At 38.6% G+C, this 17,494-nt stretch overlaps 1 protein-coding gene across 1 annotated transcript; it reads left to right on the top strand.

Annotated features, from left to right (window-relative positions):
- The first annotated feature begins 6,618 nt into the window (after positions 1–6,618).
- Positions 6,619–8,196, top strand: LOC125195081. Its single transcript, XM_048093282.1, has one exon. It carries the CDS (start codon positions 6,619–6,621, stop codon positions 8,194–8,196), a length of 1,578 nt encoding a protein of 525 aa, XP_047949239.1.
- The last annotated feature ends 9,298 nt before the right edge of the window (positions 8,197–17,494 follow it).

Here is a 17,494-nt window from a genome sequence, read left to right on the forward strand (position 1 = left end):
GGCTTGTGGAGGATCCCCGTCAGCGTGTGCAGTAAGTGTTGCAAGCTCGGGATCATCCTCACCTTGGTCCGCCATTCTCACTAGTGTTCTTACTGGTTGGGGTTGAAGCTCCGGGAGTTGGTACTCTAGATCTTCTTTCTCCTCGTCGCTGCTCGTGCCTAGGTCGGACAGTGCTGTCGACAGGCCAAAACGAGTGGTAACGAGTATTGTTCCTCGGGGAAGTATCCTTGGTCTCCACTGGCCAGGAGCCGAGCCACTTCTCATAAACTGAAAACAAAAAGAAAAGGAAAATTATAAACAGTATGTACACCAAAAAGATCACACACAATAACAAGTATGAACGCCATACATCCCCGGCAACGGCGCCATTTTGAAAGACTACAGGTTTTCTCTCGGTCAACGTATGTAACTGGGAGTGTATCCAACTGATCAAAAAGAGATTCCTGACCCAGCTGAGTCGTTGGTACGACAACCGGGACCTGACTTCAAACAAGTTTCCTCAACCCACTTCTACTGATTAGTATAGTGGAGGTAAGGGTCGAATCCCACAAGGATGGACACGTTCGGATAACTGCGGTGACTTTCCTGGGTGTTTTTGGTTAGCTACCACGCTTGGGTTGAGAATTTACCTAGGCAAGAAATAAAGATGCTTAAACTCAGATTCATAACTTCAAACTCAAGATCCATAGATTAAAATGCTCAAACTTAAAATGAACGGCGAAACTGCAGTTTACCTCTACTGACTAACATGCAAGGTGGTGATTATAATGCAGAACAAAAGACTCATGCACGAAAATTAGACTACAACATAACTACAACCTCAGGTCAACAACTCCAGATAAGACAACGCTTAGAAGTTAAAAGCAACGACTAGATCTAACTTTCCTAGGCAGAATGAAGCAAACTCGAACCAAAGGGACATTCGGAATAGAAATTTCATAATTAAAACGTTTTGATCTTCACCAAGTACTTCAAAAGGCAACAAAGATAAATGTTTGCACAGATCCAACGAAGAAAGCAAGTAAAGATTAAACTAGAAAGCGAGTAACGATTGATTTTGCCACTCCGGGCGGTGAAACTGCTATACTACTACGACGAACTGGCTGGAACGGTGGGATGACGACTACTCCGGTAGACTCTTGGACTAGCTGTGGAGAGGAATGAGAGATTGGATAATGCTGAAGGACTGGTCTTCTAGAGAGAATTCTACTAAGTGTGTATGAGAACCGAGAACTTGGAACTCCCAAACGAACTCTCCTCTTCTCTCTCCAAGTGGCTTATTTTATAGGGAGGCTTGCCCTTGCTTTTAGGATAGACTTCCTTCACGTTTTGACTTTTCTGCCCTTGTTAATGATTATCCCACCTATCCTTCTTCTCCATCTCGAGCCTTTTCTCTCGGCATGCATCCTGGTCAGTATTGCACCCTTCTAGCGCCCTTTTCACTTACGTCACCTGAATCGTCTCCTACTGATTTGGATCCCTTAATCATGCACACTTGAGCAACTGTTTTGCAGATAATACATGCATTTCACGACATACCTGACCAGTAACCAAGGCTTAGAATACGACTTATCAGAGTCGTTCTTGCCCAGGGCGGTTAGAATAGTCTTCTCCAGCTGCTCCATTCTAACATACATCCTTGCATCCACTCGGGCATCCATTCTTTCTTTACCTTGCACTGTCACTGCATCTGCACTTCCTCTCCTTAGGATGGTACGATGTGAATCGTATGCCTTTTTTGTATCAATTAATCTTCCCAGGATCTCTCGGGCCTCGCTCACCTTCCTCTTGGTAAAATTTCCTCCACTAGCGGTATTCATCAGGTCTTTAGACTCAGGTTTCGCCCCTTCATAGAATAGATAGTAGGTTTCGGCTTCCATCATCCTGTGGTTTGGGCAAGCATCGAGCAGCCCCTTAAATCTGGACCAGTATTGACTCAACGATTCATCATATTCTTGCTTGCATTCCTGGATCTCCTTCTTAAGAGCATTCTTTTTGTTAGAAGGGAAAAATTAATCCAGGAATTCCAACTTGAAATCCTTTCATGTGTTAATCGAGTCGGGTGGCAACCTTAATAACCACGTGTTAGCCTCTCACTTCAGCGCAAACGGGACCGCGCGTAGGCGGTAATCCTCCTCTGTTGTATCGTTGGGCCTCTTCTGAATACTGCAAAGCTTACTGAATTCATTGAGAAATTCGTATGGAGATTCATTCCTCCGACCCGAGAAATTGGGTAGAATGCCCAGCACATTAGTTTTGATGTCAATCGCCCTCTGGCGTTGGGTGGAGACGATAGCCTGGGCGGGATCGCCATCTAAATGGGCAGTGAGCGAGCCGATCTTTGGGTCGTCGTCGCCTGCGTTGGCCATGCCTTCAACGCTTTCCTCCTCTATTTCTGAGGTTGACTTTGGTTCCTTCTTAACTGACGAAGTTGACTCCTCGTCGTTCTCCGAACTCAGGTGAACTGGCTCCCCTGTTGTAAGCCCCGATCTGGTGGTAACTGGGAATATCGCTTCCTTGACCCGCCAACTAGTCTGGGCGCTTCTCCAACCAGGTGAGTTGTTCCAGTGTCCGAACCGGTAGCTCCTGTTCATAAACTGAAAAAAGAAACAAAAGAAAACATAGTAAATAAACTATTTACACCAAAACATTTGCAAACAAATAAATAACACCATGCATCTCCGGCAACGGCGCCATTTTGAAGGAGCTTAGAAGTGCAGTGCGTGTAGTGTGTGATATCACTCGATCTAACAGGTCCAGAGGATTCGACTAGGTCTCAGAGGCTAGAAGATCATGAAACTATCAGAAAGGGTTCGTTGGGTGCACTCTATTTCTTCAAAAACATCAACCCACTATACTACAACTAGCACAGGGAAGTAAAGGATCGATCCCACGAGGACGAAGGTGTTACGAAACTGCATTTGAGGATGTTTTGGGAAAAGGGGGTTGGCTGCTGCCACGCAATTTTGTGGGTCGAGAACTTAAAACTACTGGGTCTGAGAGATAGGAAAAACTTTACTCTACCTACTGGGTCTAAGAAATGAAGACGTACGGAACATGCATGACTTTAGAGACAAGTATAAAGCGAAAAGTAGAGACAAGTTTCCTTAAACTACCAGGGTCTGGAAAAGCATGCAGAAAAGTAAAAAGACAAAGCAGATAGTACTGACAGGGTCTGGCGAACAATGCAGAAAAGTAAAGTACATGCGAAAAGTACTGACATAAAGCAGATCTGGTTCTAACTACCCACAACTTCATCTTCTTCGGGAATCAAACGAGAATAGCAGATAAAACAGAGTATTAAACACCATGAAAACAGAGCAAACTTCAGATCTAACTTAAAACGAGAAATTTAAGCCTAAACTAACAGATCTACGCTACTGGACCTAAAGGATGCAGAAACAGAAAGTAAATAGCCATAATCATGCACAACGTAAATAGCAAACACCAGATACACGAAACTCCAACTCAAATACACCACGATTCAACAATTCCAGACATCTTCATACACAAATCCACAACCTCCAACAACAAACCAACAGATCTCAGCTCCAAACATCCAACAATCAACAATAACGAAAGCTAAAAGCAAGAAATAAACATCAACTCAGCAAGATCCAACAAAAGCCAACATAAACTTCCATAATAAAGAGAAATAGGTTCGAATCCAGTAGATCAAAGCAAGAACTAGAGTTATGAAACTTAAAACCAACAAGTACTTGAAACGAAAACAAACTAAACAAAAGCAAGTAAATATTGTTTCTTTGCCTTCACAAGGCGGTGTTACACAACAGCAAAACGACGATGAGAACCACGGTGGCCAGAATCACTCCATCTCCAAGTGTGCAGCATGAGAAATGAGAACTTTGAAGTGTGGAACTAAGGCATGGAACGAAAGCTTAAGCTAAGAGTGTGTATAAGTGGTTGTCTTGTTCTTCAAGGTTGAGCTCTTTATATATGTGAGGCTCTGATCCCTAGGGTATCCCTCTGGTGATTTGACGCTCTTGCCCTTGAGTAAGACTTTTAAAATGATCTGCTCTTGCTCCATTCTGTTCCTGTTGCCAACTTTTGATTCTCCCAGGTCCGAACGGCGACTTCTGATTTTTACTTGAATTCCATCTCTTTTACATCTGCCATGTCAGGTAACAACAACTCCTAGGTCCGGCAGATTACTACGCACCTGAACTCATAAACACAGATCAGCGCCCCAAATGCACAGAATTTTAACCCAAAACCAATGCATGAAACGAGCCTTATCAGTGGGCCTTCGCCGGTGATTCACTTAGATTTTACATGGTTTTAGAGGGTAGTTTTACTTGGTTTTGATCATATATTGTGTACTTTGAGACATGGTTATAGGTACTTCTCTATGATATTGGTATTTTGACCATTTTGTAAAGAATGTGTAGAATAATGTACAAAATATGTAGATGTGCAGTAGCTTTGGTTCGAGATAGTTTTTCTGGATAGTTTGAAGTCCGATTCCCACATGATGCATACCATTCTCTTCGTCTTCAAAAGAGCTTCGCGTGGATATCTTAATCGTTTCAATTGGAGTTCGGTAGAACAAGTTATAGCCATTTTACCAAGTTTGCGCGGAGTAGTGACATAGCTGGCGACTTGCCAGCAAAACACGAGAAAAATGTCGTAGGCAGCTGGTGACTCGCCAGCTCCGACGCACACCCAATCTGGCGACCCGCCAGCTTCGTTTGACAGTTTATTTCGCACCCAAAGTCAACCCTAGACATATATATTCCTAGGAAACGCCTCCAAACACAACTTACACGCCTCCTACCCCAAAAATACTAGTTTGTCACCTAGGGAGAAGAGAAGAACGAGCAGAGGACGGGTATTCATCGCAAGATTGAAGACGAGGCCTCCAATCCGCCCAATCCAATTCTAGTAGTTCATCTTTTAGTTTTATTCTTGTTCAAACAATGTTTTTGATTTTTCCTTTGAACGTTTCTTTGACTTTTATGATAAACATGAGTAGCTAAATCCTCCGTAGAGTTCTACGGGGGGGATATAATGATTCTTATGTTTAATTGATTTCATTTTTCTATGCCTTGGCTCATGTGGTTATTTTGACTTCTCTTGTGCTTATACATTTATTTGACTGATCACCTTATAAATGCAAGTGGATTTTACTATAACACTCGGGAGTGAGTAGTTTAATTTGAAAGAAGAGAAGTTGACGTCTTTGCCAATATAATCGAGAGATTTGAGCCTTTGAATGAAGCTAAGTATCTTAGGAGCTATTACGAGTTGTTGCCTTAGTTCTAGGAAGGAGACTTCGGTTCTAGGTAGCAATCTACAAACTATATGCTTCGAGAGAAGATATAGTTTTACCTTAGTGATAGCATAATAACCCTGGAGACCCTTCGTTGGCATAGTTTGAAAATTAGTTAGGATAGTTGTTATCGATCCCGTAGGATTCTACCTTCCTCATCCTTGATCTACATCCGTTCTCTTTTATTTGTTTTAGTTCTCTAGTTGTTTTTAATTGTTTTTACCTTGCTTTTAAGTAGATTTAGAAAAACTAAAACTTTCTGATTCATCTAGATAGTAGTTGATGTTGGTTCGTGGTAATTATGTTGACACCCATTGTCTCAGTGGATACGATACTCTTTGCTTACTATTTGCTTCATTAGTCCCGTACACTTGCGGGTATACTTGAGTCAAGTTTTTGGCGTCGTTGTCGGGGACAATTTTGTGTTACTAAGGCCTAATATCGTGATAAAAATTAAGATTACTAATCTAGATTTTACTTGCTTTAGTTTTTTTCTTTTCTTTTTGAGTTATTCTCACTTTTGTGTTTCTCTTTTCAGGTTGTATGCGCACTCGCTCTAAAGGGCAACCATTAGAGTTATTTGATCCTGATATCGAAGCATCCAACCGAAGGAGGAATGCTTAGAGAAGGCTCAACCAAAGGATCCGAGCTTTATCTCCGATCCTAAGGCGATCACTTTAGCCTGTTAAGAGAGAACCTTCACCTACTCCTTTTGCAATAACAATGGCAGACAAATGAGAGAACAATGCACCATATCCAGACCCGGTAGTCCAACAACTCCAATTACAACTTGCAGATGTGGTGAAACAGCTAAAAGAAAAAGATGAACAACAAGTCATAGTGCCACTGCAAAACATGTACGCTTACAGAGTGGTAGAGAACCCACCAATTTCTAACGATCAGATTAATGCCAATCATTTTGAGTTCAGGACATGATTGCTTAATATGGCTAAGGCTAATGCTTTTGGGGGGAAGGCCAATGAAGATCCCAACAAGCATTTCACCAAGTTTATTCAGATCAGCAACACGGTGAAGCTTAATAGTCTCACTAAGACTATTCCCATTTTCCTTGAGAGATGATGCTAGAGACTGGTACGACAGCATGGCACCAGGATCTGTTAGAACGTGGGATGCCATGGTAGACTTATTTTTGGAGAAGTACTTCCCACCCAGCAAAGTTCTAAAGAGGTAGGCAGAGATAATTCAGTTCCAGATGAAGCCTCATGAGACAATCCGTGAAGCATGGGCCAGATTCAAGACATTGTTGAAGAGATGCCCCAAGCATGGTCTAAGTCCAGGACATCAAGTCGGGGTGCATTCCAGATGCAATGCGTGAACTGAACTGGAGCGTAGGAGGAGCACTCCTTCATTTAGGAGAGAATGAAGCTATGCAAGTGATTGAGCGAGTAGCCTCCAATGATGATGGATGGAATAATGACATAAACAAGTCTTATAGGGTGGCCTCTGTATCAAAAGATGATAGAATAGACAGAATGTCAAAGCAGCTTGATCTCTTGACCACACAATTAGGAATTATGAAGATGAGACAGTCTGGGTCAGAGATTCAAGGGGGAGTTGAAGGTGTCAACTATGTGCACCAAGGAGGGAATAACATGAACTTCAACAACTATCTGCCAAACCAAGGGAGTGATAACTATAACCGCTATGGTAACAAGGTGCATCCCAATCTCTCCTACGGTAATCCAAACAATGCTTTGCAACGACCACTAGGATTCACAGTAGCTAATGGAATTGTCGATGAGCAGAAGAAGCCTACTACAGAAGATATCTTGGCAGCATTCATGATTCAGACTACCAAGTATATGGAGAAAACTGACAAGTACATGGAGATTACTAATCAAAGGCTGGGAAAAGTTGAGAATGACGTGCAAAGCTTGAACGTACATATGAAGAGCATTAACAATCAGATAATTCAGATCTCTCAAGCTGTGGGAGTCCAACATCAACCAGGCCAATTCCCAGCACATACCATAAACAATCCCAAGGACTGCAAGACCATACACTTGAGAGGTAGTAAAAGCTATGAAAGACCTTCCATGCCTATAGATGAAAAGAAGAGTACTCCAGAGGAAAATGTCAGAGCAGAAGAGAATTTCAAGGGAAAGAATAAGGTGGACATTCAGACCGAGAAAGACGCAGTGCTAGAAAAGCTGCCCCCTCCCTCCATTCCTACGACAGTTAGGGTGCCCTTCCTATTTGCGGTGAAGAAGAAGAAGTTGGATGAACAATTCTCCAAATTTCTCGATATTTTTAGGAAGGTGCACATTAATATACCATTGGTGGAAGCTCTGCAAGAGATGACTACATATGCAAAGTTCCTAAAAGATGTGCTCTCCAAGAAGAAGAAGAAGTGGATTGATTATGAGACGGTGAACATATTTGAAAATTGTAGTGCGATAATTCAAAAGAAGCAACCTGCCAAGTTTAAAGATCCTGGGAGTTTCAATATCTCATGCGTCATTAGAAATGATAGACAGACAAAGGCACTGTGTGATCTGGGGGCGAGCATAAATTTGATGCCATTATCGTTTTTCACACTACAGATGGCAGATAGATCAGTCACCTATGCTAAAGGAATTGTTGAGGATGTTCTGGTGAAGGTACATAACTTTATATTTTCTGTCGATTTTGTAGTATTGGATATAGAGGAAGACATGAATGTGCCGCTTATCCTGGGGCGTCTATTCCTAGCAACGGGAAAAGCACTGATAGATATAGTAAAGGGAGAGCTCACTCTTCGTATGGCCAACAAACGACACATTTTATCTATCTACAATGCTATGAAGAGTCGTGAAGATGATGAACTTGTTATGAAGATGGAGTGCAAAGTTGTGCATGTTGTGAAGGTCCAAAAGACACAAGCAATTGAGTCAACATTTGGGTGATTTTTCATTACCACGGTGGATGTTTGGTTCATGCGGTGGATCAATTTCTAAAGAAGAGACTGCATCAAATCCTAAAGTGAAGAAGAAGAAAACAAAAATTGAAAATTCACCCAAGGTGGAAACCAAAATTTCTGATGAAGTGCTAAAAAATACTTGGTGGAAGAAGAGATTGGCGAGATCATATGCGTCCAAGATTGACAGAAAATCCAACACCACCATTTATGGCGTGACATGATGCAGCTCATGGAGGGCATCGAGCTAACGACGATAACCAAAGGCACTGTAGGGGAGGTAACCCCTAGTAGGTAACTTTTAATTTTATTGTTTCATTTTGTTTTTGGTGTGTTTTGTGTTGCTTGCTTACCATGTAAGTCTCCCTTCTCCACTAAATTTTCAAACTTATTCTTTGCTTAGCTTTGAATAAGTTTGGGGGGATGATATGGTGGATAGGGACACTAACGAGGTACGTATCTTATTGCTTTTAGTGCTTTTATTTTGTTTTAGGATAGAACTGTTTTGTTTAAGAACTCCATGAATTTCTGTTTTGTTGGGTTGGGATTGATTGAAAATTTTGAAATTGAATTAAAAAATTTGGTAGTAATTTGGGTGAAGACTAATCGTCCATGATAAAAGAACCATTCATTTTGAGCTATCACTTGACGATTGACTTGAGAGTTTGAGTAATAGGATGCATAAGTAACGAATTGTTTGTTTGCCTTGATTCATGCTATTTGCACAGTGAGACTTGAGCTTTCAGCTCTTTCATGTGTGTTTTATCATCAATTGTGCAAGTGTTTCTAGAACTTTCTCCTTTTCTTTTTGAGTCTACATAGTGACCTTAGAGATAGGGGAAGATGTTAGGCCATCGTTGTTAGCCTCATTTTTACCTAAACACTAACCTTATTATATGATACCTTTGATAGCCAAGTTTGAGCCTTATGCCTTTTCTTTTGTCAAGCTAATCACGTGGGTTGGGAATCCTAGACTCTGGAATTATTGAGTTATGAAAAGAATAGTTTGGAGAGTTTAGTTGTTGGAAGAAATTGGTCGTGTTTAGCTTATAAAGTGGAAATTGGTTGTACTTAGAAAAAGAAAAAAAAGAAAACAAAAGAGCGTGACAAAAAAGAAAAAAAAATGTATATAGAGAATAATTTAAGGTCTTTGGGAGTTGGGAAGAAATTAGACAAAGTCTGGTTATTGTTGAGAAATGTTTTGGTGAATGGTTGAAGTTGAATGTGGATTGTGTAATGTCTTGGGATTTCACATCTATTTGGGAATTTAGTCACTTTAGCCAAATATTACCCCACCTTACCAAAGAGCCTGCATTATAACCTAAATAAAAGACCTTTCGGGCTCTAGATTTATTGTCACACGAAGTAGAGGAGAGGTTAGACATTGAGCAAGTCTATGGTAAAACCATGCATTTTTTATTGATTTGAGGGACTACTTGATATCATATACACTTTGAGTGAAGCATGAATTCAAGGTGATATACGATTTAGTAGAAAAAGTGCATTCGACGGCTTAACTTGATGGAATTTGTATTGTGATATGCTCCTTTATTCCGTATTATTTGAGACGATGATGATGTCTAAAACTCTTTTGAATCCAAGTTTCTTCTAGTTCTTTTTCTTCATCGTCGGTAAGCTTTAAACCTCGAGAAATCAAACCGAGAGAACGTCTACGGGAGGAATTTGACTCTCTCTTACTTCATCATAGCTCACAAGAGCCGGCCGTTCCCGAGGGAGGCTGGGGCAGCGTTGCGACCGTTGGAAGAAGCGAGGGGTGTGATTGCCAGCGGATTCAAATCTCTGGCCACGAGTTCAAGAACCGCTGGCTATACACATGGCGCTCGTTCTATGGAGGGTCTTCACCTAGTCGCCACCTCCGAGGGCGGTTCGGTCTCCGGCCGTTTCGGTGGTGGGAGGCTGGGGCAGCATCAGGACCGTTGGAAGGAGCGGGGGTGTGTTTGCCAGCGGGTTCAAGAACCTCTGGCAGAGAGTTCAAGAACCGCCCCTCAATGAGTTCAAGAATCGTCGGTTACACACATGGCGCTCGATGTACGGGGAGCCTCCGCTTTGTCGCCACCACCGAAGACGGGGATGGTCTTGGGAGGGAAGCATTGTAGAACCGGGAGAGATAAGAGCCTCTCCACCAAATCGGCGGTAGACACATCACCGAGCATCGGCTAAAGATACTAAGGGACCAGACCTACTGGTTGGAGGTATAACAGCAATTTCCCAGCAATGAGCCGACGAGCAGTCCCGGGAGGAAGAGACATCTCCAAATTGACGGCGAAAGATCGCAGCTTTTCGAAGTAGTTCTCCAGGATCGGTGGGTGTCTTTGGACAGTCTAGGAACGGCATGGGAGTGTACCGTCAGTAGGGGACTGGGAGGGAGTAGTGTACACTTTTAGTTACCAGACGGCTCGGGGGGCAACAAAGTGATTTTCTGCCACCACCGCCCCCCTCCAAGGTTTTTGAGTGAGTCCGGTCTTAGCTTTTCACTTCAAGAGAGAAGGAGGAGAAAAGTTCTAGAGAGAGAGAGCGTACTACTGAGAGCTCTTTCTTGATTATCCATAGTGAGTCCTCTTATGGTATGTGGAGCATAAATGTGATATGAGAGGTGTGTAACCCATTTCTATGTGCCCTAACTCCTTATTTGTACTCTCGAGGTGGAAAATAGGCCAAAATAATACTCTCTTTCGTCCTATAAAAATAGTCTTTTTTTTGTTTTTGGATCCGTCCCACAAATAGTCCCTTTCTATATTTGGTAAGTTTTTCTCCCATATGAGATGGCCACATTCTTCACTAATACTCCCTCCGCCACAACTAAGTTGAGTCGTATTCCTTTTTGGGACGTTCCAACAAAGTTTAATCATTTCTCTCTTTGACACAAAACAAAACATCCAATCACTCTTATTTTATTTAATCATCTACTTTAGTCTCTCTTTATCTTTCCTACTTTTTTCTCTTTCCTATTTTATTTTACTTTCATTAATCTATTCAACACAATTTGTTAATCTATGTGCCTAAAAGTTTTGTACCAACTTAGTTGTGATGGAGGGAGTATTAAACACGTGTCGACCCAAAGTCCCTATTTTATGGAACGAAGTGAGTATAGTTTATGTTTGGGCCTTCACGGACCCGGCCAAGTGAATTTATTGGATTGAATCCTACTCGGTCGAGTATTACTCTTTGGACTCCTCCTTGATGGACTCAGCCAGGTGGACTTTAGAGATCAATTCCTACCCAATCGGGTAGGACTCTCTGGAGTTCCACCTTCTTAACCCGACTAGGGGTCACCAGGTGAAGTGTAATGCTTTGATTCACTTGACTCTGTGGAAATACTTTTTCTTCTCTTGACAGGGTGGAGCATCAAGCCCAACTCCTGCTCGGTCAGGTAGGGCCAACTCCGACCTTGTGTGATTCAGGTGTCCATTCTTCTTTCGTTTGACCCCTTTTCACATATTTCTCATATAAATTCATTAGAACACTAGAAAGCTAGCAGTCAAGTTGTAAAACTTAATAAAGCACACCAATCAACTCTAACTTTCTACAAATACTAGTACTCTCTTCGTCCACGAATAGGAGTCTGATTCCTATTCGGCACGGATTTTAAAAAATATTAGGAAAAGTAAGTGGAAGAAAGTTGGTGGAATATATGTTAGTTTTAAATGACATGTGAGTAAGGTGAGTTAGTAGAATGTGAGGCCTCTTTACCATTTATAGTCATTATGAAGGACTCTTATTTGCGGACGGACTAAAATGGAAAAACGAGACTTTTATTTGCGGACAGAGGGAGTATAATTTTTCATGGCCTAATAAAAAAGGTAAAAAAGTAAAAAAATAGTGCAAGAATACCTCAAATGAAATTAGGTCTTTGTTTAGAGTCTAACCTTCAGTGATTTTTTTTATTAGGTACTGAAAATATATTAACCACATTATTCAAGGAACTTTTTCTTTAGTCACCTTGAATATTATATGTATCTGATATTTATATGTAGCTTAGTCATTGTTTAAGATGAGTTTTGATCTATGCTAAACTAGGTCTTAATAAAAAACAATGTAGAATAAAAAAAAAAAAGAAGGGTATTTTTAGGTCGTTGTTATTGTATTTCTAAGTTATTTTAATAATTGATGACTTAAAATAAATTGAAAATTATAACATCAAACTCAGATTTTGTGAAATGACTTCAAATGATTACTAATGACATTTCGTGTTTTTTTTATCAATTATTAATCATTAGATTACCTAATCCTATGAACAAGATTTGGATTGCTTTTTAGATTTAGATGATTTTTGTTTGGATCTACGACAAAGAAGATTATTTTATATGTCAGTATTAATTTGCATGTGTATGGTGTCGAGAATCTAAAATGTAATGATTTTTTAAAAATATAAAGATTATCAGTCTCATAGTCCTAGATAGTATACAAACAGATATGTGTACAATATCGTAATGTCGAATAAATTAAATTATAATTTATATTTTCACTTTTCTATCAATGGTTAATTGTTGTATTGATAAGCTATTATGTCAATGTTGATTTATAATAATTTATTTTGTTGAAATACTAAAATAAACTACATAATTTATTTTAACTTCACATTTATTATCGCAGACTGTAATAATTGTGTTGGATTATTTGTCGTTTCTTTATTAAATTTGTTACACCTATTATTATGTAGTATAAGCTAAATTGTTGTTATATTCATACTTATTCATATTTATTATTTTCGATGTAGATATTGCTTAGATATTTAACTAATACTACTATATACTAGTAAATTAATGATCTGACGACGAGTCTTTCACGAACTAGAAACAAATTTAAATATTGTTTAACAAATAGTACAACATAAATATGATGATAAAATGATAATAATACTATGCAAATATTTGCAGACTCTCTCAACACATCGACCAGCAGGTAATGCAAAACCATGGAGTACTAAAATAAGGATACTCAATCACACCGTTTTAGCTTCATTTTCTATTTCCACCCTTCCACCAGGGGTTAATGATTATATTGATAACAATTTTTAATGTCAATGCTAGTTCATACTCCATCCGTTCCATAGTAATGGAGGCGTTTCTTTTCGGTACGAAGATTAAGAAAATTGTGTTAGGTGAGTTAAGTAAAAGGAAAATAAAGTGGAAAATGAAAAAGGTGGAGAGATGAAGAGAGAATAAAGTAAGAGAGAGTAAAGTAGGTGTGGAGAAATATGATGACCTTTACTAATTAAAAAAGTAAATGACTTTATTACTATGAAACATACCAAAATGGCAAAATGACTCTATTACTATGGAACGGAGGGAGTAGTAATTTATTCTCAGTGAAATATTAAAATATCTATCGTTGATACTTTAATTTAATTTTATATTTATTATGGCATAAAGTATAAGTGAGTTGTATTATTTGTCAATTTGTTAAATTTGTTACACATATTATTGTGTGCAATACTAAATTGGTATATATTTATTTATATTTTCAGCAAATCTGCAAATGTAGATATCGCCTAATTTTAAAATTTTAAGCTAATATATTATATAAGCATTGCATGAACTAGTGCGTAGTTAAAAATAACAAAAATAAAGCATTTCGGCAACTAGTAAACACAAATATCAATATTGTTTTACGAATACTATATAAATAAAAGTAAGAGGAAATATATATACATAAATGCATATTTTTCAATACATCAAGCAACATGGTAATCAAAACCATGGAGTTTTATTCATAATAATACATATATAGTTAATAAAAACTGGAGACTCAATCTCACAGTTTTATATAGCTCCATTTTCAATGTCCACCTTGCTCCTCTGCCGCGGTGCCCAGGTTCGGATCCGGACCTGCTTCCGAATCAGCTTTGGCTTTGGCATCCGCTGTTGCCGTTGCTGTCGCCCGCGTATCCACAACTACCATAAATGTGGGGCCACTCTGACTCACATGCCTCGGATCGCTGTCAATTCCGCGTCCCAAGCCATATTCAGAGCCATTCACCGAAACCATACCATCAACAGAGCCTCCTTCCGGACCAATGGCAACCGTAGTAGTGCTCTGTCCGAGCCTAGCTCCCAAGCCACTGTCTACAAACAGCACTACCAATATTGCTGCAGCCAAGAAGACATTGAAAAAACGTGACATTTTGAAAACAAAAAAAGCTTAAACTTTATATATTTAATCTGTTAAAAGGTCTGTGTTGTTTTATTTTCTTAGTGACGAACTTTATTTATAGTAGTGGAACACTTGTATGGCTTTCAAGTGTCTTCGTTGCATTTATGCGAGTGATGAGATATAAGAATACACTACAATTATAACAACAAATTTGATACGATACTCCAGACAACAAAATTTAATGAGTACTCAATTTTGATTGTAACACACTTATACTTGTTCTATTATTTGATTCTAGATTATTCATTAAATAAAATTTACTATGGAGTTCGAATATTAAATTTGCAAAACAATTAATTGGGAGATACAATTAATATTAAATGTGGAGAATTTTAATTTGTTACGCCCGAAAACAACAGAATTTATGAGCTAGAATTAGATTTGAATAAAAATTTTGATTTGAAAAGCCCAACAAGTATATAGAGGAAAAGAGTGCATATTTGCTATTTACTGCAATTCTAAAATGAAGATGGAAATCAAAACAATGGAATTCTTCATCAGACTTTTTTAATTACCAGTGGTTAACCCACGCACTATGCGCGACTTAGAATATTTTTATACTATTATTTTAATATTATGAATAAATAAAATAAAATAAGTGACAATATCATTACATAAGATTAAAATAATGTAGGAGTATATACCAAGAGTATATAAATCTAATAAAATATATAATATACAAATAAACTATTGGGACAATAATATCATCGTAAAATGATAAAATGATGAGTACATAAGAAACAGATATAAATATTAATAAAACTTAACATTAGTAAATAAAACAAATAATTCATAAGTTAAGAAAAAAATTACTCCTATTTGTAAACAACCTTAAAAGCACATTAATAAGAATACCAAAATAAAGAAAATAAAATAGTAAAACAAAAACCCAACAAAACACACACTATTAGCGCGTTGTAACTTCTCTCCCATGCTTATTTATACCCGAAAGGCCGAAATTATAGTTGACTCTTTACCTCAGCCTTATTTCCTCTTTAGTCTCCAATTTGACGATTTATGTACGTGCGCAAAAAGAATGTGATATTTTATGTTCTTCCTCTTCTTTGCTCCCTTTCGCCATTTCGTTGACTCTTTGCATGACTTTTTACCTCAACCTTATTTTCCTCCTTAATCTCCAAACTGGTGATTTATGTATGTGCGCAAAAAAAATATGATATTTTATGTTCTTCGTCTTTTTTGTTCCCTTTCTCTATTTCATTGACTTTGGGTGTTTTCTCTTTGGAAGTAATAAAGTTGGCGACAAACGTACAATTTTAGCTTCCAAATGTTATAGATAGTCAGCTTCTGCGATTTCTTTATTAGAGAAAAAATTACTATTATAGCTAGGATGGAAAATATGCAGACAAAACTAACAAAAAATAAAACAAAATAACATTAAGAAAAACTTAAATATGGACTAAAACACTCAAATAGAGAATAATCCTTAAAATAAGATTTAAAATTGCTATTTTCTTTTCACCTTCTCTTACACGACCCTCTCTCCACAGCCTCCGACTCGCGTCTTTGGCTCTTCGCCTTGTATAGGACTATATCTTCACCACCTCCATCTCCATTAACTGTTGCAGAAGAGCTCTCATCGTCAACTGCTGGAGTTGAATCCTTTGAGGAAGCAATTTTGAAAATAATCTAATGTTTGCACTGAAAAGATATTCTACAATGACAGAATTGTATTTATAGACAAAAACTAAAAGCTACCAATAATTCATAAAACATTTTAAATTCCACTATACATTATAGAAACAAAAATGCATTTTCTAGATAATCAATAATAAGTAAAATAAATATTAATTAATGATTTAATCAATTGGATACATTTAGTCATAGATTTGAAAAGTCAAAAAACGTATAAATTGAAAACTGTTCATAAATCATCAAATTGAATAATTTAGCTATACCATTATCACACTATAATCGGCAGTTATATATGGGGTTACATTATATTATTAATGATATTAACATTAATTTGGCCACGGATTTCAAAAGCCATCAATTTTAATCTTTTCCCCACACCATCAACATTTACATATGCCTACATTATTATAAAAATGGATTTACTTTAGAGAGTCATTATGTGATTTTATTAAAACATTACGTGACATTTTAGGGGTACAAAATGTTTCATCATTGTTTTAATTCAATACAAAAAATTTTAAGTTTGCGTATTTCATACAAAAAGTTTACTTAGTGTTCCAAATTGATACATTTCGTCAAATCCCTCTTACTTCTCTTCCTTTTTCTTCTTATTCACTCCCAAATTAATTTATTGTAAATTATCACTGTGAGGAGCAAGAAGTAGAAGATTAATTGTCTATTGCTAGAAATCACTTTCAAGAACTCCGAAGAACTCAAGATAGTTCTTTTCTCTCTCTAGATTTATGGACCTTCCCTTTCTTTTTAGGGTTTTTGGCCTTAAAAACCACAAACTTTCTCCGAATTCCGGTTTTTCCCATGAACTTCGAAATTTGTTTTTAAAACCACCAACTTTAGGTCGGTCTGCAATTTCCCACGGCGGGTCAACGGTGAAACCCGGCTTGTATACGTGTCATATTTAAACCTATTTGGCATATCAAGGGTTAGCTAGATCCTATTTGGCAGAATTAGGGTGATATGGCAGCAGTGCGCTGCTTCTTGTGAGGCTCCATCACGACGGAGGAAGACGACGCCGCCTCCTCCGACGACGCCTTCAGCTCGAGGCCGAGGGCGTCGAAATATTTGTCTACGTCGCCGGCTCCCTCGTCGTAGGTGCGGAGGAGTCCGTCGAAGGTGAGGCCTTTCTCGCTGTCGATGAACTTAACCCTAGGATTCACGACCACCACAAGCGCTGCCATCTCCTCCCGGTCCAAGCCCCCGTCTCTGTTCACGTCGAATTGCTGGAATATTCTCTTCACTTTCTCCGATCAGCTCCCTCGAGTCGTCATGGCTCGATCTCGCCCCTAAATTCTGGATATTCAATTGGGAATGCCGGTGGAAAAGTGAGCTCAAATTGAGAGTGAAGGGTGCCTAAATTCCTAAATTAGGGATTGAATTGAGCTTGGAACAGAATATTTGGGGAAATTATAGCTCCTAAATCAATCAGCTCTGTCCAATAAACC

Source organism: Salvia hispanica, chromosome 6 (genome assembly GCF_023119035.1).
Source record: "Salvia hispanica cultivar TCC Black 2014 chromosome 6, UniMelb_Shisp_WGS_1.0, whole genome shotgun sequence".
Classification (NCBI taxonomy): Eukaryota; Viridiplantae; Streptophyta; class Magnoliopsida; order Lamiales; family Lamiaceae; genus Salvia; species Salvia hispanica.

Excerpts from the sequence above, each read along its gene's own strand:
- LOC125195081 (XM_048093282.1), top strand. The coding sequence starts at position 6,619 with ATGCGTGAACTGAACTGGAGCGTAGGAGGAGCACTCCTTCATTTAGGA.